Source organism: Salmo salar, chromosome ssa11 (assembly GCF_905237065.1).
Source record: "Salmo salar chromosome ssa11, Ssal_v3.1, whole genome shotgun sequence".
Taxonomy (NCBI): Eukaryota; Metazoa; Chordata; class Actinopteri; order Salmoniformes; family Salmonidae; genus Salmo; species Salmo salar.
In genome coordinates, this window is record NC_059452.1 from 92,867,861 (window position 1) to 92,893,800 (window position 25,940).

At 42.8% G+C, this 25,940-nt stretch overlaps 1 protein-coding gene across 6 annotated transcripts; it reads right to left on the bottom strand.

Moving 5' to 3' along the window:
• Nucleotides 1-4,236: 4,236 nt before the first annotated feature.
• Nucleotides 4,237-25,095, bottom strand: LOC106563583 (MAP7 domain-containing protein 2). Of its 6 annotated transcripts, none has more exons than XM_014129298.2 (18): nucleotides 24,624-25,095; nucleotides 21,553-21,660; nucleotides 20,767-20,877; nucleotides 20,468-20,545; nucleotides 19,045-19,208; nucleotides 17,246-17,345; nucleotides 15,977-16,057; nucleotides 11,023-11,144; nucleotides 10,763-10,878; nucleotides 10,220-10,611; nucleotides 9,952-10,102; nucleotides 9,623-9,803; nucleotides 9,376-9,480; nucleotides 9,185-9,244; nucleotides 8,802-8,853; nucleotides 6,464-7,124; nucleotides 5,820-6,082; nucleotides 4,237-5,650 (listed from the first exon to the last, which is right to left on the bottom strand). In XM_014129298.2, the coding sequence occupies exons 1-17, from the start codon at nucleotides 24,664-24,666 to the stop codon at nucleotides 5,824-5,826; spliced, it is 2,784 nt and encodes a 927-aa protein (XP_013984773.1). In that variant the 5' UTR covers nucleotides 24,667-25,095; the 3' UTR covers nucleotides 4,237-5,650; nucleotides 5,820-5,823. The 6 variants fall into 6 exon arrangements, with proteins under 6 accessions (XP_013984773.1, XP_013984769.1, XP_013984770.1 ...); XM_014129294.2 differs by having other exon boundaries at nucleotides 5,800-6,082; nucleotides 10,220-10,677; XM_014129295.2 differs by having other exon boundaries at nucleotides 8,802-8,850; nucleotides 10,220-10,677; nucleotides 24,624-25,093.
• Nucleotides 25,096-25,940: the final 845 nt, after the last annotated feature.

The following is a 25,940-nucleotide window of genomic DNA, read 5'->3' on the forward strand; positions in this document are numbered from 1 at the left end:
CCCTATTTCCACTGGGATTCTCTGCCTCTAACCCTTTTACAGGGGCTGAGTCACTGGCTTACTGGTGTTCTTCCATGCCGTCCATGGGAGGGGTGCGTCACTTGAGTGGGTTGAGTCACTGACGTGGTCTTCCTGTCTGGGTTGGCACCCCCCCTTGGGTTGTGCCATAGCGGAGATCGTTGTGGGCTATACTCGGCCTTGTCTTAGGACGGTAAATTGGTGGTTGGAGACATCCCTCTAGTGGTGTGGGGGCTGTGCTTTGGCAAAGTTGGTGGGGTTATATCCTGCCTGTTTGGCCCTGTCCGGGGGTATCATCGGATGGGGCCACAGTGTCTTCTGATCCCTCCTGTCTCAGCCTCCAGTATTTATGCTGCAGTAGTTTATGTGTCGGGGGGCTAGGGTCAGTCTGTTACATCTGGAGTATTTCTGTTGTCTTATCCGGTGTCCTGTGTGAATTTAAATATGCTCTCTCTAATTCTCTCTTTCTGTCTTTCTCTCGGAGGACCTGAGCCCTATGACCATGCCTCAGGACTACCTGGTATGATGACTCCTTGCTGTCCCCAGTCCACCTGGCCGTGCTGCTGCTCCAGTTTCAACTGTTCTGCCTGCGGCTATGGAACCCTGACCTGTTCACCGGACGTGCTTGTTGCACCCTCGACAACTACTATGATTATTATTATTTGACCATGCTGGTCATTTATGAACATTTGAACATCTTGACCATGTTCTGTTATAATATCCACCCTGCACAGCCAGAAGAGGACTGGCCACCCCTCATAGCCTGGTTCCTCTCTAGGTTTCTTCCTAGGTTTTTGGCCTTTCTAGGGAGTTTTTCCTAGGGAGTTTTTCCTAGCCACCGTGCTTCTTTCACATGCATTGCTTGCTGTTTGGGGTTTTAGGCTGGGTTTCTGTACAGTACTTTGAGATATCAGCTGATGTACGAAGGGCTATATAAATAAATTTGATTTGATTTGATATCTGATATTGGCAGAAAGCTTAAATTCTTGTTAATCTAACTGCACTGTCCAATTTACAGTAGCTATTACAGGGAAAAAAATACCATGCTATTGTTTGAGGAGAGTGCACATTTATGAACTTGAAAAGTTATTCATAAACCAATTAGGCACATTTGTTCAGTCTTGAAACAACATTTTTAACTGAAATGCAATGGTTCATTGGATCAGTCTAAAACTTTGCTGCTGCACCGCTGCCATCTAGTGGCCAAAATCTAAATTGCGCCTGGGCTGGAATAATACATTAAGGCCTTTATCTTGCATTTCAAAGATGGTACAAAAAAATACAAATAAACGTATGATTTTTTCTTTGTATTTTCTTTTACCAGATCCAATGTGTTATATTCTCCTACATTCATTTCACATTTCCACAAACGACAAAGTGTTTCCTTTCAAATGGTATCAAGAAAATGCATATCCCTGCTTCAATGCCTGAGCTACAGGCAGTTAGATTTGGGTATGTCATTTTAGCCGAAAATTGGCGGATCCTTAAGCGGTTTTAAAAAGGAAAGAAATCCACAAATGAACTTTTAACAAGTCACACCTGTTAATTGAAATGCATTCCAGGTGATTACCTCATGAAGCTGGTTGAGAGAATTCCAGTGTGTGCAAAGCTGTCATCAAGGCAAATGGTGGCTATTTGAAGAATCTCAAATATAAAATATATTTTGATTTGTTTCACACTTTTTTGGTTACTACATGATTCCATATGTGTTATTTCATAGTTTTGATGTCTTCACTATTATTCTACAATATAGAAAATAATAAAAATAAAGAACCTCTTGAATAAGTAGGTGTTCTAAAACCTTTGACCGGTAGTGAACATTTGCAAAAATTTCAAAAAACCTGTTTTTGCTTTGTTGTTATAGGGTATTGTGTGTAGATTGATGAGGTGGAAAAAACAATTTCATGCATTTTAGAATAAGGCTGTAACATAACAAAATGCGGAAAAAGTCAAGGGGCCTGAATACTTTCCCAATGCACTGTATATGGCTAAACCTTTCCACTTTCATAATTGGAATGAAGAGCACAACACCTAAAGTGCTATAGCTGTCACGTCCTGACCATAGAAAGCTTTTATTTTTCTATGGTAGAGTAGGTCAGGGCGTGACAGAGGGTTTTGTCTAGTTTATTTATGTCTATGTTGGTTCTAGATTCTTTTTTCTATGTTGGGGGTTTTGTCTAGTTTACGTATTTCTATGTGGAGTTCTAGTTGTTGTATTTCTATGTTGTTTTGGGGGGGGGATGATCTCCAATTAGAGGCAGCTGGTCATCATTGTCTCTAATTGGGGATCATATTTAAGTGGTTGTTTTTCCCACCTGGGTTTGTGGGAGATTATTTTGAGTAAGTGTATGTTGCACCTCTTCGTCACGTTTTGTTATTTAGTTTATTTGTATGTCTTGCATAGTTTCACAGTTATAAGAAAATGTGGAACGATACACACGCTGCGCTTTGGTCCCATTCTTCAGACAGCCGTGACAATAGCCAATAGGATAAGAAAAAGTCAAACAGTTGGTAGAGGCATCGGTTTGTTTTCTAACAATTGAAACATTTATTGTAGGATGAAATTTGGGTTGGTACACTGACTTTTGTCATGACGTTGGCCTGTGGGTAAGGTTTATGACCCCCCGTAAATACCTTTCTCCCTTCCCTCTCTCTCTGACTCTACTGAAGGACTCTTGAATAGCCTTTGTTAAACATAGAGAGTCTGGGAACATCAAACAAGTGGGGGGGAAAGGAACCATATTTCGGTAATAGAACCAGTTGAAAATATGCGTTGGTACTTAATGTAAATGATGTCTGTTCGGTGGTCATCTGAGACATTATGACTGATGCCAGGACGACATAAACTGTATCTGGGAAAGTCTACATATTTAAGTTATCAGATTCACATGGAATTGTTGTGCAAATTAAATGTTTGAATATGAAACTATTTGTGATAAGATTAAATGTAATTTTAGCTTCCAAATGAGAGAATTGGGTTTTCATAAGGTTAGAGCCCTGCTCAATCAGTGGCCCGCCCCTGTGAAGAGACATGGGTTATAAACTATGAAACACACCCTTCTCTCCCTCCACTATATAAGCCCTTGACGAAAATGTAACCTCCTGTTCCGAGGACGATAGGACGACGGTCCATACGTTAAAAGGACTAACATGTCAACTACAGAACTAAGCCAACCTCAGCGTGAGCTTTGGTTGTGAATGGTATGTACTTTGAACTCTTATTCACTAAAGAAGTGAGACCTCCTAGCCGTTGAGTTAGCAACAGCAGCTGTAAATGTGGGCTAGGAAAGGACGAACGACGTATCCAGTCTAACACACAACGAAGATACTACAACGTATCCAATTTGCCACCAGAGACATTCTTCCGAGGACAGGAAGATCTCTGTTGGCCAACATGGCCAGCATCTACGACCAACCTACCGAAGCGCAGCTCAGAGTAAATATTTATTGCATTTTCCTTTTCCAAATGGGCGGTAATTTAGAATGCATAAGGTACTGTATTTACAATAGCACAGCTTCTCCCTTTGTTCCTCAGTCTTCCCGCTCTTTCGTTCAAGCTCAACCCCCTCTCTCTTTGTGTAACAAGCCATTATACAGGTTCTGTCCACCAAGGATGTTATTCTGTGACATAATTTGCATTCTGTGTATATGTAATTCTGTGTGTTTGGTTAGGTATTTAGTAAATAAATAATTAAACCCAATTTTGTATTGCTGATTCAACTTGTTAGCCAGGGTTCGTGAAGATAACCAAGAATTTACAACTTTCAGATGAGACTGAAATAAGGTGACGATTAATATTGACTGCTATTGATGTAAAATATTACTAGGTCTTTCAGAGTTTATTCGGAAGATAACAGCTCTATAAACACTCTTTCGTGGTGCCCCGACTTTCTAGTTAATTACATTTACATGATTTGCTCAATCAGCTAATATTAATTACAGAGAAAGGATTTTATAGAATAGCATGTCATATCACTTAATCCGGCATAGCCAAAAACACAACACTTTGTACAATATTTTTGCAGTGCAAACTTAATTAGTTATTATCAAATGATTGTACAGGACATGAAACCATTAAGGCATTGGTATTTATCCACAGGGCACACACTGGCTAGTCTTGTTTTTGACATTTCATATTCAGATTTTTATCCGATTATAAATTGTTACATTTTTAAGTGGCATTGTGACCTACTGTAGGCATTTAGATACAACAATACATTATTGTTTTAAGGTTTATTAATAGTACTGATATTTATCATCTCATGCTAATGACCCATGCACAATGTCTACAATAGTCAAATGTTTTAATTCATTGCAATGCTGCTTTTGTTAGAGATACGACAGACACAGTAGGTTTGAACTGTTAATAACATTTTTTCTCTTTAAAACTGATTTTCTACATCCCTGGTTGCTTAGTCTTCAAGTAAAAATCTTGCCTTCTTTTGGTGCATTATTTCTCAAAACACAATACAGTCAAAGTGGAACCAGTGGCTGACCACTTACATCTGTGCATATACACACCAAAAGTACTTAATTTTGACAACACAGCCAACTGGATTCCATCTTGCAAGCCATTTAACATTCAAATGATACCAGCTCACTGGTTTCAGACTTTTGAGGGATCAGGCACAGCTCTGTACTTTGTTGATCGAGGAAGAAAGAGAGAACAAAACCTGCAATGCATGGGTTGATGACAATCTGGATTATACTGAGGAATGTTTCTGTACAGCTTCTTTATGTTGACTTTTGAGTTGCAGTAGGGCCTACTGTTTGACCTGGGTTCAAGTATTATGGCACACATGCTACAATCCCAATCGCACAGCAGGTTGGATACATACATTGTGACAACAAGCTTGAGTCTCTTGGGAGTGAATTATGTCCAGGGAGATACAAGCTAACCTGAGGCATCCACAGCCAGAAAACTGTGGACTTTTCAGTGGAACAATCTAATTGAAAGATCAGTACATACTAAACTACAGTGGGTGGATACAGAGCAATATTAATCTTTCAATCATTAAAGGAACAATACTTCTGTCGTTAGAGGAACAATACTGCAGTAGCAAAGGCAACTTACTGATATGATTCTCTACATGGGTATGTGGGGTCTTTCACTACAACAATTATTTAAGGAGAAGAGAGGCAATCACCAGTCTGTGTTTCTACTCAACTACAGAGTAAGAGCTTTTGTTTTTAAATTAGATTGAACTTTCTTAGCTAACTGCTTTATATCATGACAGGTAGTCAAAAGTAAATTGCTTCATGGGCACTTTGTTTCATTGAGACAGTCCTACACACACACACGTTTCAGACACTAACAACGGCTCTATGCAATACATGACATGACACAGATAGCTATGACTATCATCAAGGTATTATCTGACAAGTACAGTAAATCTATGAATATTATTGTCACTTATGCTCCGTGGTCCAAGGCTATAAAGACAGATGTATTGTAGGAGGTTGAAGGTTAATGGACATTCAAGGTTGGAGACCAACAAGGAGGATCAAAAACTACATTCAGAGTGCTTTCTCTCTCATCTCAAGAGGTGCAGAGATTTCCATCCTCAATAACACCAGACAACATGGATGATGTCCCTCTGCTCTCTCCACCATGGCTTGCCAGTCCAGGGCTCTGAAAAGAAAAAGGTCATCATAAGATTCTGTGTGTTTGAGAGAAGCTAGTGTGGGCGAACTACTGTATGTGACAACTTGCATTTGTGATTTAAAGTGTGTAAACATGCACCTGTGAACATTCTCATAGATTCACATTCTCATCCTCACATGAATTAATTTTTATGTACCGGACTACTGGATGTTGAACTTGTGTGAGGGTGGAGGATGAGATTGGATGAGCTTGGAATCGGCACCGGGGCTGCAGAGCCCCTCGATCAGATTCTTGTTGCAGTCTCCTAGGCTTCCCATGGGGGAGAGTTTGGGGTAGGCCACATGGCCCGTCAGGTCCAGTAGATCTTCCAGGGCTCGGGCATTACTCATGCCATTGTGCTGGACCTCATTGACTGGGGAGTACTCTGGGATGGAGACGAGCTCCTCCTTGGAAACTGGGCTGAGAGAGGACAAGGGATGGAGCAAATTTGTGAATTTCATAATGGTTATTCCCTCGATGGTATACTACTATGGAGCATGCTGCCCTTGAGTAATCAAGGTGAATAATGTATTATGCAAAGTGTTAAATGTGAAGCCATTTTCATTATCAATATTCCTCAGGCTATGACCAAGTGCTGTGGAAAAGCTCTGAATAGGATTCTGTTGATACAAAATCCCTAATATGCCCTGAGGGTAACACACATAGGTAGCTGGTATGGTGGGCAATACATATGCAAATGTTCATACTAACCAGTATCAGTTGCATTTATTGTTTGAATCATTTATACGTGCATCATCATGTATTCCTGTAGATAGACATGGCCTTGCTCTGATGGCTTACCTGACCTCCATGGACTGCACCTCGTCATACACCCCGCTGCTTTTCACAACCAGAGGCTCCAGGTTGATGAGTGGTGGGGGTCGGCCCACCGGTAGGGACGCCACGGACGGTTTCTTGGGCTGCACCCCTTGTCCGATTGTCTGTGTGGTCAATTTCACATTTACTTGGGTACTCTCCTGGATTTTGAGCTGAGCAGTGGCTTGGCTGCTCACCTGGGTTTCCTCCGGTTTCTTCACCTGTACATTCACTTGGACACTCTCCTGTTTGCCCGCTTGGGGAGCATCGGGTCTCTTTGTATTATCCAGACGATTCATTTGGTCAATGGTCTTTGCATTCACCTGTGCACTCTCTTGCTGGTTCACTTTGGAAGCAACCCGTCCCTTCACAAAGACACTCTCTTGCTTGAGAACCTGGGCTGCACCCTGTCCATTCACTTGGGCTGTCTGTTGTTTATTTATTTGTTTAGCGCCCTGTCCCTTTTGCAGATCATTCTTCAGTGGGGTTACCTGGTAGATGGCTTGTCCCTTCACCAGGGCACTGTCTTGCTTGTTGACATGGACAGTGACCTGTCCATTAACCTGAGACTCAACCTTTGGGTTTTCTTGCACATTCACCTGAGCATTAGTTTCAATCTTCATCTTTGAGTTAATTTGCATTTCCCCTGTAGAGAACAAAATGATCACATTGCACAGGACTATTCCTTGAGAAAGAGCACCACAAGACCTGACCAAGGACGGCTTAAAAATATGCTAACTATACACAAATCCCATGCCTCCCCTAGAATCATGTCAGAATTTGTTAAATCCCTGGCCACTATTACCCCTTGAAATTGTCCCATTCCTTAACCTATATGCACCACTGTGGCAACATATCATACATGACTACCTTTGTGAGCCAGAAGGGTTTCCAAGATCAAGTAGACAGGCAGATTTTCTACTGCCCTCTGTTCTACATCAGCTAATCAAATAGAACAAGAAATGCAGATTGGTCTTTCTCTTCAATTTCATTACATTTTCTAAATACTGTATGTATTAGGTAACAACACATCCGCCACGCTGATCATCAGTCCCCTCCTGTACTCCCTGTTCACTCATGACTGCACGGCCAGGGACAACTCCAACATCATCATTAAGTTTGCTGATGACTCAATGATGAGACAGCCTATAGGGAGGAGGTCAGAGACCTGACCATGTGGTGCAAGGACAACAACCTCTCCCTCAACGTGATCAAGACAAAGGAGTTGATTGTGAACTACAGGAAAAGGAGGACCGAGCACGCCCCCATTCTCATCGACGAGGCTGCAGTGGAGCAGGTTGAGAGCTTCAAGTTCCTTGGCGTCCACATCAACAACAAACTAACATGGTCCAAGCACACCAAGACAGTCGTGAAGAGGGCACGACAAAACCTATTCCCCCTCAGGAGGGTAGTGCGTATGGCCCAGTACATCACCGGGGCCAAGCTTCCTGCCATCCAGGACCTCTATACCAGGCGTTATGAGAGGAAGGCCCTAAAAATTGTCAAAGACTCAAGCCACCCTAGTCATAGACTGTTCTCTCTGCTACCGCACGGCAAGCGGTACCGGAGCCATAAGACTCCTGAACAGCGAATCAAATGGCTACTCAGACTGTTTGCACCCCCCCCCCAACGCTGCTGCTACTCTCTGTTAATATCTATGCATAGCCACTTTAACAACCCTACCTGCATGTACATAATTATCTCAATTACCTCGACACTGGTGCCCCCACACATTGACACATTGACTCTGTACCGGCACACCCTGTGTATAGCCCCGCTATTGTTATTTACTGCTGCCCTTTAATTATTTGTTTTTCTTATCTCCTACTTTTTTGAAAAACTTTTTTTGTTGTATTTTCTTAAAACTGCATCGTTGGTTAAGGGCTTGTAAGTAAGCATTTCACTGTAAGGTTGTTTCACCTGTTGTATTCGGCGCATGTGACAAATAAAATTTGATTTGATGTTCAACCTTTCTATTGAAAAATAATAAGGATGACAATACATGCTGAGGGCTGCATTGTGGCAGGAACAGAGGAGTTATAAATAGCCAAAGACCTTGAACATAATCTAGGATGCAGAGCGAATCCAATCCTCTCCTGAGGACAGGTTTTGGAAAAACACTGCTAAATTACAGCCATGCAGGAGTCTCCTATGTTGATGGAAAAGTACTGGGGTCTCTCACCCACCATGCCCAGACTACCCACTGCTGCCACTGGGTGGGACTCCTATACAACATGCTTTAGTAAGTATTTATACATTCATAGAGGGTCTTTCCTGCTCGGGCAGGCAGAGTATCAGTGGGTGAGTGGAATGGATCACCTACCTGGTGGTGAGACAGGCTGAGGCAGAGTATCCACCTGCCCTTCCTCATTCTGCTTCAATATGGAACAAAGATGGAGGCAACATTTATTATTCCACAGCAAATAAGAATAAAATCATGTACAATATTGTGTGATTAAGACCTGTAGTAATCAGGACGCATAAACCAATGTATCAACAATGATACAATTTAATCCTGATAATGATCACAACATAGATATAAAAACAAAAGCTCTTGGGGGGGGAATACAAGCTGCAAAGCACATACTATGTTAGTATGCAATACCTTACAAGATCACACAACATCACATGGATAATACAGCAGTCCGCAGGTCCCTTCCTTGAAGCCGTGCAGAGCTATGAGAACGGCAGGCACATCTACAGTACCTTCATCTCAGCCTGGTTCTCATCACTCTTCCTGGTTCTCTTCATTATCTCCTCAATTCTCTGTGGGGATTGCATCAACATTTGATTAAGGACTGGTACAGACTTTGATGACGTGTATTGAGCGGTGCAGACTGGGTTTCAGAGAGGCTGATTTATTCAGTAATAAGCATTGAGTTCTGAGTCATAAAAACCTTCTTCCGCAGATGTCTCTCCTCTTCTTGTTGTAGCTTCAGTATCTCTCTCTCCTGATGCTGACGCTCCGCATCCTTCTGTGCCTGTAACTCGGCCTCCTCCTTCTGTATTGATGAAGATAGAGGATTTATGCTTGGAAGTGGAACCGTACTGTGTACTGTGCAAACAACCCATGTTAAACATGCACCAGAGTAGACTTTCTGCATATCACCATACAGACAGTCACAACAGAGTGACCCCCCCCACCTCTCTGTCCATCTGGACCTGTAGCTCCTTATCCCGACCCTCCCTCTGCAATTTCTCCTCTTCCTCTCTCATCCTACGGAGGTCCTCCTGTCTGCTCCTCTCCTCCTCAGCCCGTCGAGCCTCCTCCTCCTGCCGTGCCCGCTCCTCTGCCTGTCTCCTCCTCAGCTGCTCCGCCTTCAGACTGAGTGACACAGAGAAAGACATGATGACTTGCAGTATATGGCATCAGTCACATCCACAGACACACAGACACACCATCTGTTCGTTATGTACTGACAAACAAAGAGACGCATGGTGACACTAACCACTGAGACACACAGTCTCCTTACCGCTCATCCTCCTCCTGCTCACGACGTTGTTTCTCCTCCAGCTCCTTCTGCACCCTGGCCAGACGCCTACGCTCCGCTAGCAGTCTAGATGCTTCCTCTGCGCTTGTCGTTCTAGCAATTCCTTTCCCTGTTGGCGTCACTGACGATGGCTCTGTCACAAAGATAAAGGCCCAAATCAGTGTGCATTGAAACTCGTGCCCTTTTGACAATGCACTGATAGATGTACTTAAATATTGATATACACAAAACGATTGGTAAAGAGTTTCACCTGTGCTCTTATCTGCATTCAGGTCGCTGCAGGCGGGCTTTGGCATCTTCCTGTCTGGAGTGTCTATTTTGGAGGCTTTCCTATCAGCAGTCTCAGTCATAGGACTCTTTTTATCAGGGTTGTCCTTCTTTTCAGAAATCTCACCTTTTAAGTTCTTACTGGGGGTCTCAGTTTTTGGGAATCTCTTTTCTGGGGTCTCGGTGTTGGACAGTTTTTTTTCAGCGGTGTCGGCTTGAGAAGACTTCTCAGGGCTCTGAATATCAGACATCTTTTTCACAGGGGTCTCTGGCTTGGAGACATTTCTGTCACTGATGTTGTTGTGCCCTTTGGCTTCTTCAACTTGTCCGTCCTCCTTCTTGTTGCCGTCGGTAACCGGGGTGGTGGGTCTGTGTCTGATGGGAGAAGAGTGGTACTGGCGCAAAGTGCAGGGAGACTGGGTACAGTTCTTAGGCAGCAACCTAGCAACAAGAAAGACATCATCACCCTCTGTCACAGTAACTAGGACCGACCACATGGGTTCAGCAGCAGGACAGCGAGTCTTACTTGGGGGTGGCAGGGGAGGCTGAGCGTCCGGTGAACATGGCTGGGGATTCTGCTCTTCTCACAGGGGAGCTTGTCGCAGGGGAGCCAGTCCTTCTCTCTCTGCGCAACCTCTCCTTCTGAAAACAAACCAGAGAGAATGTCAGTGTGTGTGCATGTGTGTGTAATCCTGCCAACATGGCCCTGCCAACATGGCCCTGCCAACTCTTCACTGGTTTCTGTCTCCTATCCACAACCAAGTGGGTAGGTAAAACAAGTCTGACCTTGGGGGTTTGAGGGGTGGAGATAGACCCCCCTGCTGACTCCTCTGGAGAGCCCTGGAGCCTCTGTCGATTAGCCCGGCTTGGCGAGCCCCGATAGGGTGACCTGTGGGGGCTGCAGGGAGCTGCACAACGACAGACAGACACTCAGAGGTCAAAGGATAAAATAATTATCAAGTTAAGATGTATTGTGGTCAGAGGAGATACAATGATGGTAATTCCATATTTTCCGATCAATATCAACAGTATAGGTATGGAGGAAACTAACTATACTATCAATTTTTTTTATGAATCATACAAATTATTTTGTCTTTTCACATGGTCATCTGTCGCAAGTTAGAGTGATGTTTGCACAATCCCCCCCAAATACAGTGAGGGGAAAAAAGTATTTGATCCCCTGCTGATTTTGTACATTTGCTCACTGACAAAGAAATAATCAGTCTATAATTTTAATGGTAGGTTTATTTGAACAGTGAGAGACAGAATAACAACAAAAAAATCCTGAAAAACGCATGTCAAAAATGTTATAAAATGATTTGCATTTTAATGAGGGAAATCGGTATTTGACCCTCTCTCAATCAGAAAGATCTCTGGCTCCCAGGTGTCTTTTATACAGGTAACGAGCTGAGATTAGGAGCACACTCCTAAAGGGAGTGCTCCTAATCTCAGTTTGTTACCTGTATAAAAGACACCTGTCCACAGAAGCAATCAATCAATCAGATTCCAAACTCTCCACCATGGCCAAGACCAAAGAGCTCTCCAAGGATGTCAGGGACAAGATTGTAGACCTACACAAGGCTGGAATGGGCTACAAGACCATCGCCAAGCAGCTTGGTGAGAAGGTGACAACAGTTGGTGTGATTATTCGCAAATGGAAGAAACACAAAAGAACTGTCAATCTCCCTCGGCCTGGGGCTCTATGCAAGATCTCACCTCGTGGAGTTGCAATGATCATGAGAATGGTGAGGAATCAGCCCAGAACCACACGGGAGGATCTTGTCAATGATCTCAAGGCAGCTGGGACCATAGTCACCAAGAAAACAATTGGTAACACACTACGCCGTGAAGGACTGAAATCCTGCAGCGCCCGCAAGGTCCCCCTGCTCAAGAAAGCACATATACATGCCCGTCTGAAGTTTGCCAATGAACAACTGAATGATTCAGAGGACAACTGGGTGAAAGTGTTGTGGTCAGATGAGACCAAAATGGAGCTCTTTGGCATCAACTCAACTCGCCGTGTTTGGAGGAGGAGGAATGCTGCCTATGACCCCAAGAACACCATCCCCACCGTCAAACATGGAGGTGGAAACATTATGCTTTGGGGGTGTTTTTCTGCTAAGGGGACAGGACAACTTTACCGCATCAAAGGGACAATGGATGGGGCCATGTACCGTCAAATCTTGGGTGAGAACCTCCTTCCCTCAGCCAGGGCATTGAAAATGGGTCGTGGATGGGTATTCCAGCATGACAATGACCCAAAACACACGGCCAAGGCAACAAGTGGCTCAAGAAGAAGCACATTAAGGTCCTGTACATCACGAATAGTATATAAATTGGCATTTGGAAAATAAAATAAAAACACCCACAAACTTTTTTTTGCAATCAAAAGTGTATGCTGAAGCAACATTACTACTGCCATATTTACAGTGTAGTGGAGGGTAAACACCGTTTACTCACCTTTTTTATTTCACACGAGCGTTACAGAAACATTTATTGAAAGTACTGTGTTTATCCAGCTATTTTGTTTACCACTACATCACTGTACATTATCTAAGGCATGCAATGTTAAGCAACACTTTTGTGAAGCATCTTAGCATGTAGGTATTTTTTCTCCTTGTCACTCCAAAACATACACACAAACACAGTAGACAGCTGTTACACACATACTGAATACACACATTTAAACACATCTATACCCTCAGACACATACATTCACAAAAGCCAGACCTAGACATAAATAAAGTAGATAAAATGGCATGTCTATCGGCAGAAGTAGAAATGCTGCCATGCAGTCCTTAGTTTCTACATCACTAATGCTGCACGATGTTACCTGTCTGGAAACATTTACTGCCAATGTGCAAAAACTTGTCGGTCCAGATGTTTTGTCTAGCTGCTACCTGTGCATCGGTGGCAGGGCAGATGGAGGTCTGCTGCACTGTGGCACTGGGCCATAGAGGAGTGAGTGTGGGTAAGAAGGCGGTGGACCATCAGGCTCTCCACAGAGTTCAGGTGACAGCGCTGGGCTGATGGAGGGGTCAGGGGTCAATGGAGGAGTTGGCAGGAGGGGACGGAGATGAGGATGATGAACAAAACAAAACGCCACGAGGGACATGAGACGGAGAAATGAAGGTGCTAGAAGCAGAAGGAGAAGAGGAACGGGGCTAAGAATGCTTGTTCTAGACTAGTGAGTACTGTACACCCGGAGAATGGAAAAGATGTATGGGTCTGCCTCAAAAATGTCTCATTGTCATTTGTGAAGACACCGACAAAAGTAGCTATTAGCAGTGAGGGTGAGAGTAGCAGATGCCGAAGTCATAGTGTTTAGGGTAGTAGTAGTAGCATTGATAGTAGTAGTAGTAGTGATAATAGTACTAGTAGTGGTGATAGCAGCAGCAGTAGCAGTAATAGTAGCAGTAATAGTAGTAATAGTGGTGATAGTGGTAGTGGTGATAGTAGTAGAAGGAGATGTATTAGTGGTGATAGTAGTAGAAGGAGTAGTAGTAGTGGTGATAGTAGTAGTACTAGTGGTGATAGTAGCAGTAATTGTAACAGTAATAGTAGTAATAGTGGTGAAAGAAGCAGAAGTAATAGTGGTGATAGTAGTAGATGGAGTAGTATTAGTGGTGAAAGTAGTAGAAGGAGTAGTAGTAATGGCGATAGAAGTAGTACTAGTGGTGAAAGAAGTACTAGTAGTAGTAGCAGTAGTACTAGTGGTGAAATAAGCAGTAGTAGTAGCAGTAGTACTAGTGGTGAAATAAGCAGTAGTAGTAGCAGTAGTACTAGTGGTGAAATAAGCAGTTGTAGTAGTATTAGTAGTACTAGTGGTGATAGTATCAGTGGTAGCAGTAATAGTAGCAGCACTAGTAGTAATAGCGGTGATAGTAGTAGTACTAGTGGTGATAGCAGTAGAAGGAGTAGTATTCATGGTGATAGTAGTAGAAGGAGTAGTAGTAGTACTAGTGGTGTAAGAAGCAGTAGTAGTAGTACTAGTGGTGATAGTAGTACTAGTGGTAGTAGTAGTACTACTAGTGGTGATAGTAGTAGAAGGAGAAGTAATAGTAGTAGTACTAGTGGTGATAGTAGTAGTAGAAGGAGAAGTAGTAGTGGTGATAGTAGTAGTAGTAGTACTTATAGTAGTAGTGATAGTAGTATAATAAGTAGTACTAGTGGTGATAGTAGTAGAAGGATTAGCAGTAGTAGTAGTAGTAGTAGTGGTGATAGTAGTAGTACTAGTGGTGGTAGTAGTAGTAGTAGTAGTAGTAGTAGTAGTAGTGGTGATAGTAGTAGTATTAGTAGTAGTGGTGATAGTAGTAGTACTAGTGGGGATAGTAGTAGTAGTAGTAGTATTAGTGGTGATAGTTGTAGTAGTACTACTAGTGGTGATAGTAGTAGAAGGAGAAGTAGTAGTAGCAGTCATAGTAGTAGTAGTAGTAGTAGTAGTCATAGTAGTAGTAGTAGTAGTGGTGATAGTAGTAGTACTAGTGGTGATAGTAGTAGTAGTAGTAGTCATAGTAGTAGTAGTAGTAGTGGTGATAGTAGTAGTACTAGTGGTGATAGTAGTAGTGGTAGTAGTAGTAGTAGTAGTATTAGTGGTGATAGTTGTAGTAGTACTACTAGTGGTGATAGTAGTAGAAGGAGAAGTAGTAGTAGTACTAGTGGTGATAGTAGTAGTAGCAGTCATAGTAGTAGTAGTAGTGGTGGTAGTAGTAGTACTAGTGGTGATAGTAGTAGTAGTAGTGATAGTAGTAGTAGTACTAGTGGTGATAGTAGTAGTACTGGTGGTGATAGTAGTAGTAGTAGTCATAGTAGTAGTAGTAGTAGTAGTGGTGATAGTAGTAGTACTAGTGGTGATAGTAGTAGTAGTACTAGTGGTGATAGTAGTAGTAGTAGTAGTAGTAATACTAGTGGTGATAGTAGTAGAAGGAGTATTAGTAGTACTTGTATGTAAAACTGGTGGACTACCTGTTCCTGTGCATGTTGAATGGCAAATACTGCTTGTCACTTCATTATTATTGGGTTATGTTTTCCAAATACTCATGGGGATAGGATGGGCTCTCTGAAATACAAAATATATAACACTGAGTATTTCAATGGGTGATATTACAGATTGGTAAAATGCAGAAAGAAACATTGCGAATGTCAAACCTCAACCAAAGTGTTGTGACTGAGGGACATATGCTTTCAATGAGGAGCGACAACGAGGCTTCAAACAATGAAAAGGTAGAAGTGAAGTGGTGTACATGTGCCGTGGCCCTAATGCCTGTCCTTTCCTAATGGATCTCTTGTTCACTTTCTTCTCTGTGTATCCTTAAACCCTACATCTATATTGTTATCCCTTGCTGTCTCTTTTGCTCGACCCGGATCGACTTGCAAGTGCCAAAAGACAACTGATATCAAAATACCCAAGCTGAACACAAACACCTACACATACCCTCACACATACACACGTAAAAAAAAAAAATATGATAAAAGCAGCAATTATACAACATCAATGTGCACTTGTACATTAGTAATTGTTCCAGGCACACGACTCCTCCCACACATCCTCATGCTTCCAGATACACTTTCTGATTCAGCTGTTGCACATGCATTCTGGGAAATATACATAAAACCTTTGAGTCGGCATGACATTTCCCTCAAACCAAACAGCCAATGAGAGCAGTGGTCACTGTTGGGTGGAGAGCAGGATGGGGGACAGGGGATTGGTGGACCGAACGGGAGGGGTTCATAACATTACCGGATTCGCTGGCAGCAGGAAAGGGGGCGGCGAGTTCATGGGGAAAGGTGGAGGCGGGGAGAGGGGCATTCTCACAGTCACCTATAGGCAGCGGGCGGAGCAGAGCAGAGAGAGCACAGCGTTATGACCAGAGCTGCCACTCATGGCTTTACCTGATGACCCCCTGATATACCTGTGCACCCAGCAGGGCGCTCCGTTAGACAACTGTCTGGGGAGGTAAACCCATGCAGCAAGGCTGGAGGCAATGAGCAGGCCAGGGAGAAAGACTCTCTCTCTCACATACACACCTTTATCCTCCATATACATGTATCCCTCTATGACCCAATCCAAATCACATGTACAAACACATTCAGAAAACAGTGTAATAAACATCAGCATCTATGTTTTGAACATTATGTTTCTGTATCTCAGTCCTCCATCATAATTCATAAAGAACACCAAACTCCCAGTGCCCCATCGAAATGAAATCATCAATACCTGACTCAGGATAGAAGCCCTCAATAATGCCCTAAACCAGCAGCAAGTATGCTGTCAATTCTAAAACTGTCTGCTTTGCTCCCCTCAGGGTTGACTGGACTGATTACTATTTCCACGGTTTACAACAGGTCTGGGACAGGCAGGCACAGAGACATCACAGTCTGACCTTGAGTCTAGAAGGGTGGAGGAGAGTCATAAGCTACCAGCAGCTTCCAGAACAACACCTATCGTGTGCCAGTTTATCTGATGGACTGCTTGTGTGCTAGTTTATCTGATGGACTGCTTGTGTGCTAGTTTATCTGATGGACTGCTTGTGTGCCAGTTTATCTGATGGACTGCTTATGTGCTAGTTTATCTGATGGACAGCTTGTGTGCTAGTTTATCTGATGGACTGCTTGTGTGCTAGTTTATCTGATGGAGTGCTTGTGTGCTAGTTTATCTGATGGACAGCTTGTGTGCTAGTTTATCTGATGGACTGCTTGTGTGCCAGTTTATCTGATGGACTGCTTGTGTGCCAGTTTATCTGATGGACTGCTTGTGTGCCAGTTTATCTGATGGACTGCTTGTGTGCCAGTTTATCTGATGGACTGCTTGTGTGCTTGTATCTGGTAGAGAGGAGAACTCCAAATGTGTATCCTATAACTTTACAAGCCACAAAGGGACATGCCAAATCGAATTAGCCTAGAACATTTAGTGCGGTCCCTCCCTCCCTCTCACCATTTCTCCTTCCAGTCACTGATTCATCATTCACACCTCATTGTACTCCGCTCCATCTCCCTGTTGTGGACTCACCCTGTGCTCCTCCAACTCCGCCCCATGTCCAGCGTTTGGGCCTCTGCTCTAGCTGCAGGCTGCGTTCCAGGGAGCGTTTCATCAGAGCGTCCAGTCGCTCCTGGTTGTTCCGTTCCAGGACCGGGAAGACAAGGGACTCTGTCACTGAGCTGCTCCCCTGGACCTCCCACGAGGACCAGGCTGGTGGCTCCATAACCACCACCTCTCCTCTTACACAGCACAGTACAGTCTCACAGCACAGCACAATCTCACTTTACCTCATAAGGCAGATAGAAAGAGACCACAGCTGCCTGGGGACTCCACCCCTCCAATCACATACACATGTTGACACAAAGACACTCACACAGTCAATCTCCCAGCATGCAACAGTATTGACACAGGTTGGAGACTAGCTCCCTTCTTCCTTTATCCTATACCCCCCTCCCCCTCTCTCTTCTAGCCTCCTGTTCTACTCAGACTTTCCCCAGTAAATCATCTTTCATCCAAGCTAGTTAACCCTTCCCCACCCACAGTGTTGCCATGGTACACAGCCCAACAGAGCAGGAGACAAAGCCATCTGGTGGGTGATCAACCATTGCCAACATTTCTCCATTTACAATTGTTCCATCTTTTCCTCCTATCTATATCCTTGCTCTTCCTTTTCATTTCTTCCTATCTAAAACAGAAAAATACATGGACATGCAGCGGCAATATGAACTACACACACACAGATGAAGCCAGCACAATAGCAAATATTTGAATGAGAATGACACTGCAAAGATTCAATAAAGGGTGAAAAGAAAGTGAAGAATTTTAGTAACACAGAAAAGCAAATCCGACATTAGCCACACCACATGGGCTCCTCCTGGATTTCTGTTGGTCTAAAATGACATCATCCAGAGGATATAATCCATCCAATAGGAACACACACCACACACGCACACGCACACACACACACAATCGATCCGGGTGAGATTGATGCCCAAGGTAAATTGTATCATCCGTCTCAATAATGCATGATCTTGTGAATATTACCACTTTTATAAAGATATCAAGAGAGCAGACAAAAAATATAATTCATGTTATTAGACTAACTTAATTATCTTTAACATACATGTTTATGCTAGGTTTAAAGGCTAAACGATGGAATCAATGTAGGCTACAAATCCCTAAAATAAATGGACTCATCTTCGGAAAGTGGCAGTGTGTGACATGGTTTAAAAAGACAAAGCTGCCAATGTCGTCGTGGCTGAGCAGATATTTTAGGAAGCATTGACAAATTGAGAGCAATGACAAAGCAGGATTAGGATCAGATTAAACAAATGGAATGGCAGAGACATTCATTGATTAGTCTGATGAGGTCACTGAGATTTACACAGAGATCAATACCAATGGCATCAGCTTCCCAGAAACCAGTGTTGACTGGTATGCAGGGTGGGATAGATAAGAGGGGGGGGGATCCCCGTTACCTAACAGAGCAGAGGTCTATCCAATATTTGATTGGGAGACGACATTAAGTACTGTGATTAATGAACTAGAGGATTTGAGTGAATTAAAGAGCATACAGTATGTCCCTGCTTATCTCTCTCTCCAAAACCCAAAACAACGTCGCAACAGAAGGATGTCAACATCTGGCTGTTGGGGCTGTTGCTGCACATGCCACACACACAGAAACAAATACAGAGCATACAAACTGAATAATAAACACACAAAAATGGAACTGAAACTGAACTGGAGCTGAAAGAGCTGTGTGTGAGTGTGAGCACAGAGGGAACTACATCATGCACTGGAAGATGTAGTGGCTAAGTGGTGAGTCTGACCTTTTCCTCCTCCAGCCTCTGTCTCCTCTTCTCCTCCACAGCAGCTCTGCGGAGCTCCTCTTTCTGTCTCTGTTCCTCCAGCTTCCTCCAGCGCTCCTCCACAGTACGTTCATACTGCAGCTGAGCTCGCCGCTCCTTCTCCATGATCGCCTGCTCTCGTACCGCTGGAAACACCAACCAACACACCCAGATTACCACCCTCTCCAACACCACTTTAAGAACCAACAACAATCTTTGTTCCTGAACCTCACTACTGGCTGGAAATTTTATGGGGCAAAATTATAGAACACTTCTGCTAATCTGCTATAATAAATTATACAACATTTCTGCTAACCCGCTATAATAAATTATACAACATTTCTGCTAATCTGCTATAATAAATTATAGAAAATTTCTGCTAATCTGCTGTAATAAATTATAGAACATTTCTGCTAATCCGCTATAATAAATTATAGAACATTTCTGCTAATATGCTGTAATAAATTATAGAACATTTCTGCTAACCCGCTATAATAAATTATAGAACATTTCTGCTAATCTGCTGTAATAAATTATAGAACATTTATGCTAATCTGCTATAATAAATTATAGAACATTTCTGCTAATCTGCTATAATAAATTATAGAACATTTCTGCTAATCTGCTATAATAAATTAAAGAACATTTCTGCTAACCCGCAATAATAAATTATAGAACATTTCTGAAAATCTACTATAATAAATTATAGAACATTTCTGAAAATCTACTATAATAAATTATAGAACATTTCTGCTAATCTGCTGTAATAAATTATAGAACATTTCTGCTAACCCGCTATAATAAATTATAGAACATTTCTGCTAATCCGCTATAATAAATGATAGAACATTTCTGAAAATCTACTATAATAAATTATAGAACATTTCTGCTAATCTACTATAATAAATTATAGAACATTTCTGCTAATCTACTATAATAAATTATAGAACATTTCTGCTAACCCGCTATAATAAATTATAGAACATTTCTGCTAATCTGCTATAATAAATTATAGAACATTTCTGCTAATCTGCTATAATAAATTATAGAACATTTCTGCTAACCCGCTATAATAAATTATAGAACATTTCTGCTAATCCGCTATAATAAATTATAGAACATTTCTGCTAATCTACTATAATAAATTATAGAACATTTCTGCTAATCTACTATAATAAATTATAGAACATTTCTGCTAACCCGCTATAATAAATTATAGAACATTTCTGCTAATCTGCTATAATAAATTATAGAACATTTCTGCTAATCTGCTATAATAAATTATAGAACATTTCTGCTAACCCGCTATAATAAATAATACAACATTTCTGCTAATCTGCTATAATACAAATATTGGCTTCAATAAGATATGATTTCCATCGGTCTAAATACTGACATCACTTACCTAAACCTTTATCTCTTTCCTCACGTCTCTCTTTGGCTAAACGCATCCTGTCATCTGTCCTCAGATACCCTTCCACATCTGAGGGAATGAGATATAAAGTGATATAAAATTGGATTAAAAAAGAGAAACAGACAAGCTAGACAGAAACAGAGCGAGGAGAGACGTTCAAAGAGATAGTGAGGGAGAGATGTGTTTATAGAGAGGACCCTTGAAGATCTTAAGCAGCTTTCATATCTAGAAAAAGGGAAAGATTCTGTAGGGGAGCTAACAGCCACAGTGGGGGTGAGAGTGTGACTTACACTGTTTACCTGCATGATTGTTAGTGTTGTTGCCTGGCAGACGTAAAGGGGAGGGGAGCCCATTGAGCTGGGGCTTCTTCTCTGTGACCAAGGCTGGGCTCTGCACCTCGTCTGATATGGGAGAGATAACAGTCCCCACAGTTTATCAGCAGAGGAAAGCAGTGCTATACATAGCACTAAACCACAGTATTGGATGCACTGGATGTGTCGTCTGTAGGGTCCGAATGGTTTGACCTACAAACTATGACCACTCTATGGAAAGAGTGGTCATACCAGAGTGGTCATACCAGAGTGGTCATGCTCTACGACCCCCACAAGCGTCATGGGACTCGTCTGAAGTCGGTACAGTTAATCTGCCAGTGGGCTACACACTAATACAACATGTAGGATGTTTTGCTCTAGGACACCCACAGGACTTACAAGACTCGTCTGAAGGTCCCCTGGTACCAGTTTAAAATAATATGAAAATATATTGTATATGGAGACTGTTTTGCGCCAAAAATACTTAAATACATTTTTTATTTAACTGTTTCCTGATATCTCTCAGATATAAGACAGACACTTCAGAACAAACTTCCTTTAGATTTTTGGGTGGGACTATCTGGTGTTCCATGTAGTGAATCTGTTATTCAATGTGTTCGTATGGGCTAATAGAAGTAAGGCCAAATAAAATAATTTTTAAAGTAATTCTGTAAAGCACCTTTTCAATTCAGACAAGAACCCAATAAGCACCCAATAAATCTGTTAAAATGTTAAGAGTGTGAGCCATCAGTTGGAGCAGTTTACGGTTTTTCACAGCTGGGCTCCCTGGATGAGGTACAACACGGGCTGGGGAGCCATGGCAGTTGCTTTGGTGTCTCTTCTCCGCAACTGACAGTGGAGTCAATCCTTCAGCTGGAGAAGAAAGGGAACATATGAGTCAAGTGAAAAGTCTGAATACCTACTGTAGGTCAGTCAAGGACAAATAGCAGCCAGGCCATTGATTTAACCTGGACTAGATTAAAAACAACAGCCATAATCTGTCCCCGTTACTTATGCATCACTCACCAAAATCTAATACATCTCCCAGTCAAGGAGAAATCCATCAAATCACAACATTGGGTTGTACACGGCCTATAATGAAAGAACTGACTTTTGGGAAACTAGAAATTAGCCTAGGTACTGAGGGGTGCTTTCGCAGACCCAGTGTAAGTAAGCCTATAAATTAAAAAGCACTTCATATCATGCTTTTAGAGTATAGGCTATAAACTTAAATTGGGGTCTGCCAGGACAGGCCTTATAGGTAGGCAACTAACAAGAACACCTTTTCACTGGCCAGGTCATGTCTTTAACTATTGATAAACGGTCTGTGTTCTGGTGAGAAACCATATGTTTCAAGTCCCTGATTTGATTTGATTTTTAAATACATGTCTACCCTATGAAAACTAAATAAGGCCTCAAAACCAGATACAGCTATATGCCTTTGATCAGCCCTAAATTCTAGGCTACAGGGCAATTTTGATTGGACATACTCAGATCTAGCTAAGGAACGCTTGACTCCTCGGAGAACGTAGTTGAGCGTTCCTTAGCTAACACAGATCAGGTTACATCTGACTGGGCTATTTGAGCACAAATCATACCTTTCTGATGACATTTGTACCAGTAACTGAAAACAATTACCTTGGACACCAAAATCTAGGCAACGGTTAAAATTGACCCAACAATATAATATGTGGCGTCATGCACCCTGTCCATAAGTTGGTGAATTGTAAATGTTTCAAACAGCTGAAACAGCCTTTTCCTGCAATCTAGAGCCATGTTTAATTCTATGTAAAAAACTATGTTTATGTTTCTGCATGTCTAAGCATACCTTTTGAGCTGTCTGTGTCATCCTGACTGGTGGTTATTTTTTCAAACTAAATATGCTTATCTGCATCTCTGCTAAAAATCGTTTTATTTGATTTTATTTAACCTTGATTTACAATGACGGCCTACTTGTAAAGCCCCCCCCCAGCCAAACCCGGACGACGCTGGGACAATTGTGCATCGCCCTATGGGACTCCTGGTCACAGCCGGTTGTGATACAGCCTGGGATTGCATCCGGGTCTGTAGTGACGCCTCTAGCACTGCGATGTAGTGCGTAAGACCACTGAGCCACTCGGGAGTCTGGATAAAGGATTGAAAGGAATGTGAGTCTTATTCGGTGAATTTAGTAATTGCTTGATTTTCTAAAGTCTACGGCTATTCGGCTATTTCAGCCATACCCACTGCTGACCGGTGTATAAAATAGAGCACACAGCCATGCAATCTCCATAGACAAACATTGGCAGTAGATTGGCCTTAGTGAAGAGCGGTGACTTTCAACGTGTCACTGTCATAGGATGCCATCTTTCCAACAAGTCAGTTCGTCAAATTTCTGCCCTGCTTGTTAATGTGAAGTGGAAACAACAATGGCTCAGCCGCAAAGTGATAGGCTACACTAGCTCAAAGAACGGGACCGCCGAGTACTGAAGCGCGTAAACACTCACTATCAAGTTCCAAACTGCCCCTGGAAGCAACATCAGCACAAGAACTGTTCGTCTGGGGCTTCATGCAATGGGTTTCCATGGCCGAGCAGCCGCACACAACCTAAGATCCCATGTGCAATGCCAAGAGTCGGTTGGAGGGATGTACAGCTCGCCACCATTGGACTCTGGAGCAGAGGAAACACATTCTCCGGAGTGATGAATCATGCTTCACCAACTGGCAGTCCGACGGACTAATCTTGGTTTGGCGGATGCCGGGAGAACGCTACCTGCCCGAATGCATAGTGCCAACTGTAAAGTTTGTTGGAAGAGGAATTATGGTTTGGGCTAGGCCCCTTAGTTCCAGTGAAAATAAATCTTAATGCTACAGTATATAATGACATTCTAGACGATTATGTGCTTCCAACTTTGTGGCAACAGTTTGGGGAAGGCCCTTTCCTGTTTCAGCATGACAATGCCCCCCGTGCACAAAGCAAAGTCCATACAGAAATGGTTTGTTCGAGATCGGTGTGGAAGAACTTGACTGGCCTGCAGAGCCCTGACCTCAACCCTATCAAACACCTTTGTGATGAATTGGAACGCCGACTGCGAGCCAGGCCTAATCAGCCAACATCAGTGCCCGACCTCACTAATGCTCTTGTGGCTGAATGGAAGCAAGTCCTCGCAGCAATGTTCCAAAATGTAGTGGAAAGCCTTCCCAGAGGAGTGGAGGCTGTTATAGCAGCAAAGGGGGGACCAACTCCATATTAATGCCCAGGATTTTGGAATGAGATATTTGACGAGCATGTGTCCACATACTTTTGGTAATGTAGTGTAGTTAGACAAACTAGCTACTCTAGCTTGATTGATAGCCTAAAATGGCTTATTAGTAGCTAGTTGTGAGGTTGGGAGACTTGGAACCTATCTGGGCTAAATAACACCAACTTCATAAAATTACTAGGTGGCTAGTAGTATTACAGAGAAACAACCCAAAAATAAAAATAAAACATCTAAAATTAGAATACAATTTTTAAACAGGACAAATCTGAGGGGGTACGTGCCCCTGTGCCCCCTATTGGCATGACGCCTCTGGCACAGAGCCAATCAATTTGGCAATCAACAAAGGTGCAAGTTGTCCTTTTTGATGTAACAATTATTAATTGTTTAGGCAACTGACCTTCAATATAGTCAACGATATTTAGCATAGGCTATTTAGGAATGACTGAAGACTACAATGAAATGCAGTTTGGGGATACAGTGATTCATGCGCGTAGCCCTATGCCAATGTTATAGAATCCTTGACAAAATAGGCTACAGTGGAGAGAAACATTGGCTATCGTAAACAATAGACCGTTAACGTTTTACCTAACTTACCTGTCAAGGCACTGGACGCTGTATTGACTGCCTTCTCCGCCATCGTCGTAGTCACTAGCGGATCACCCCCAAATGTATGGGTGCAATGTCAAACACCCCGCAGCAAAAGGCTCCAAATCAAGCCGAGGGAAACCGCATCGCCAGCTTCTACCTTCAGGCGCATGAGAACATATGCTGCGCTATCGAGGGATGTATCTGTTTCCCACTGCCTGCAATATGTGCGCTCCCCCGGAACGGTGCACAGGCGATCAGGAGAGCAGTAGGATATTCGGATGAATGCGGTTACTGAATGAGGCAATAGGCTGCTGTTTAGTGGACTAGTTTGAAGGTCAAAAGTGATCGTGGCTAGGTATCCTTGGATAACTGTTGGGAAGGAGGGGAGAAAATGATGCGCTCCAGTTCAGGGAGTAGAGCTGGATAGAGATGATGTGCGAATATTCGACAGCGCGTCAGTATTTCGCCTGCCGGCTCCGCATTACATCATTGATGGAAGGACAAACTGTAGCCTAATCAAATGCATGAAGTAGGCTGAAAACGAATTATTGAATTGCATTTAATAGCATTATACGTTGCCACCAAATAATTGGATACATGATGGGAGTGGGACAGACAGTTGTTTCGTGCGTTTTATTTTCCATTGGGCTATATTTTGGGTGAAATAATACCTTTCATAAAAAAGCCCAATATGGGAAATAGATATAGCTGATGTCTTAATTTTATGATTAATATGCGTTCTTCAAATAGGCTATTAGTGAAAAAAATTACAATGACAGCGTCAAAACTTTTGAGTAGATGTGCCTCTGATCCGCTCTGCCTAGACACGTGAACATGGATTAAGTGGTGCGCAGCATCTGAGCAAGACTGGGTACCAGTAGCGGTTCTGGGGGGGGGGGCAGTGCCCCTGTGACAACAATTTTGGACCCCCTTGTGGCCCCCCTAAATGTGGAGTATGAAATCATTTTGGAACATGGTCTTTTGCCTGCTAATGCCTGCAATGCAGTGAAGAAAACGATATGACAATAACGTCTAATGTAACTGGCCCCTCCAACAGTACAACTGGCCCCAGCTTGGCCCCCCCAGTTGAAATGGTCTAGAACCGCCACTGCTGGGTACCCTGCGGCGGTCTCGCTCCAGACTCAAATGAACCTCGCCCGGTACTGTCAGTCTGACTTTATAGCATAGCCAGCCAAGTTCTGTGCATGTCATCAAGCCAAAGCAAATAAAACAAATGCGAAGAGACTATCGTTGCCTGAGTTCACCCGTGATCATGCTATGGGCCTAGCACACATCCTTTTGAGCACTCCTAATTTGGTTACA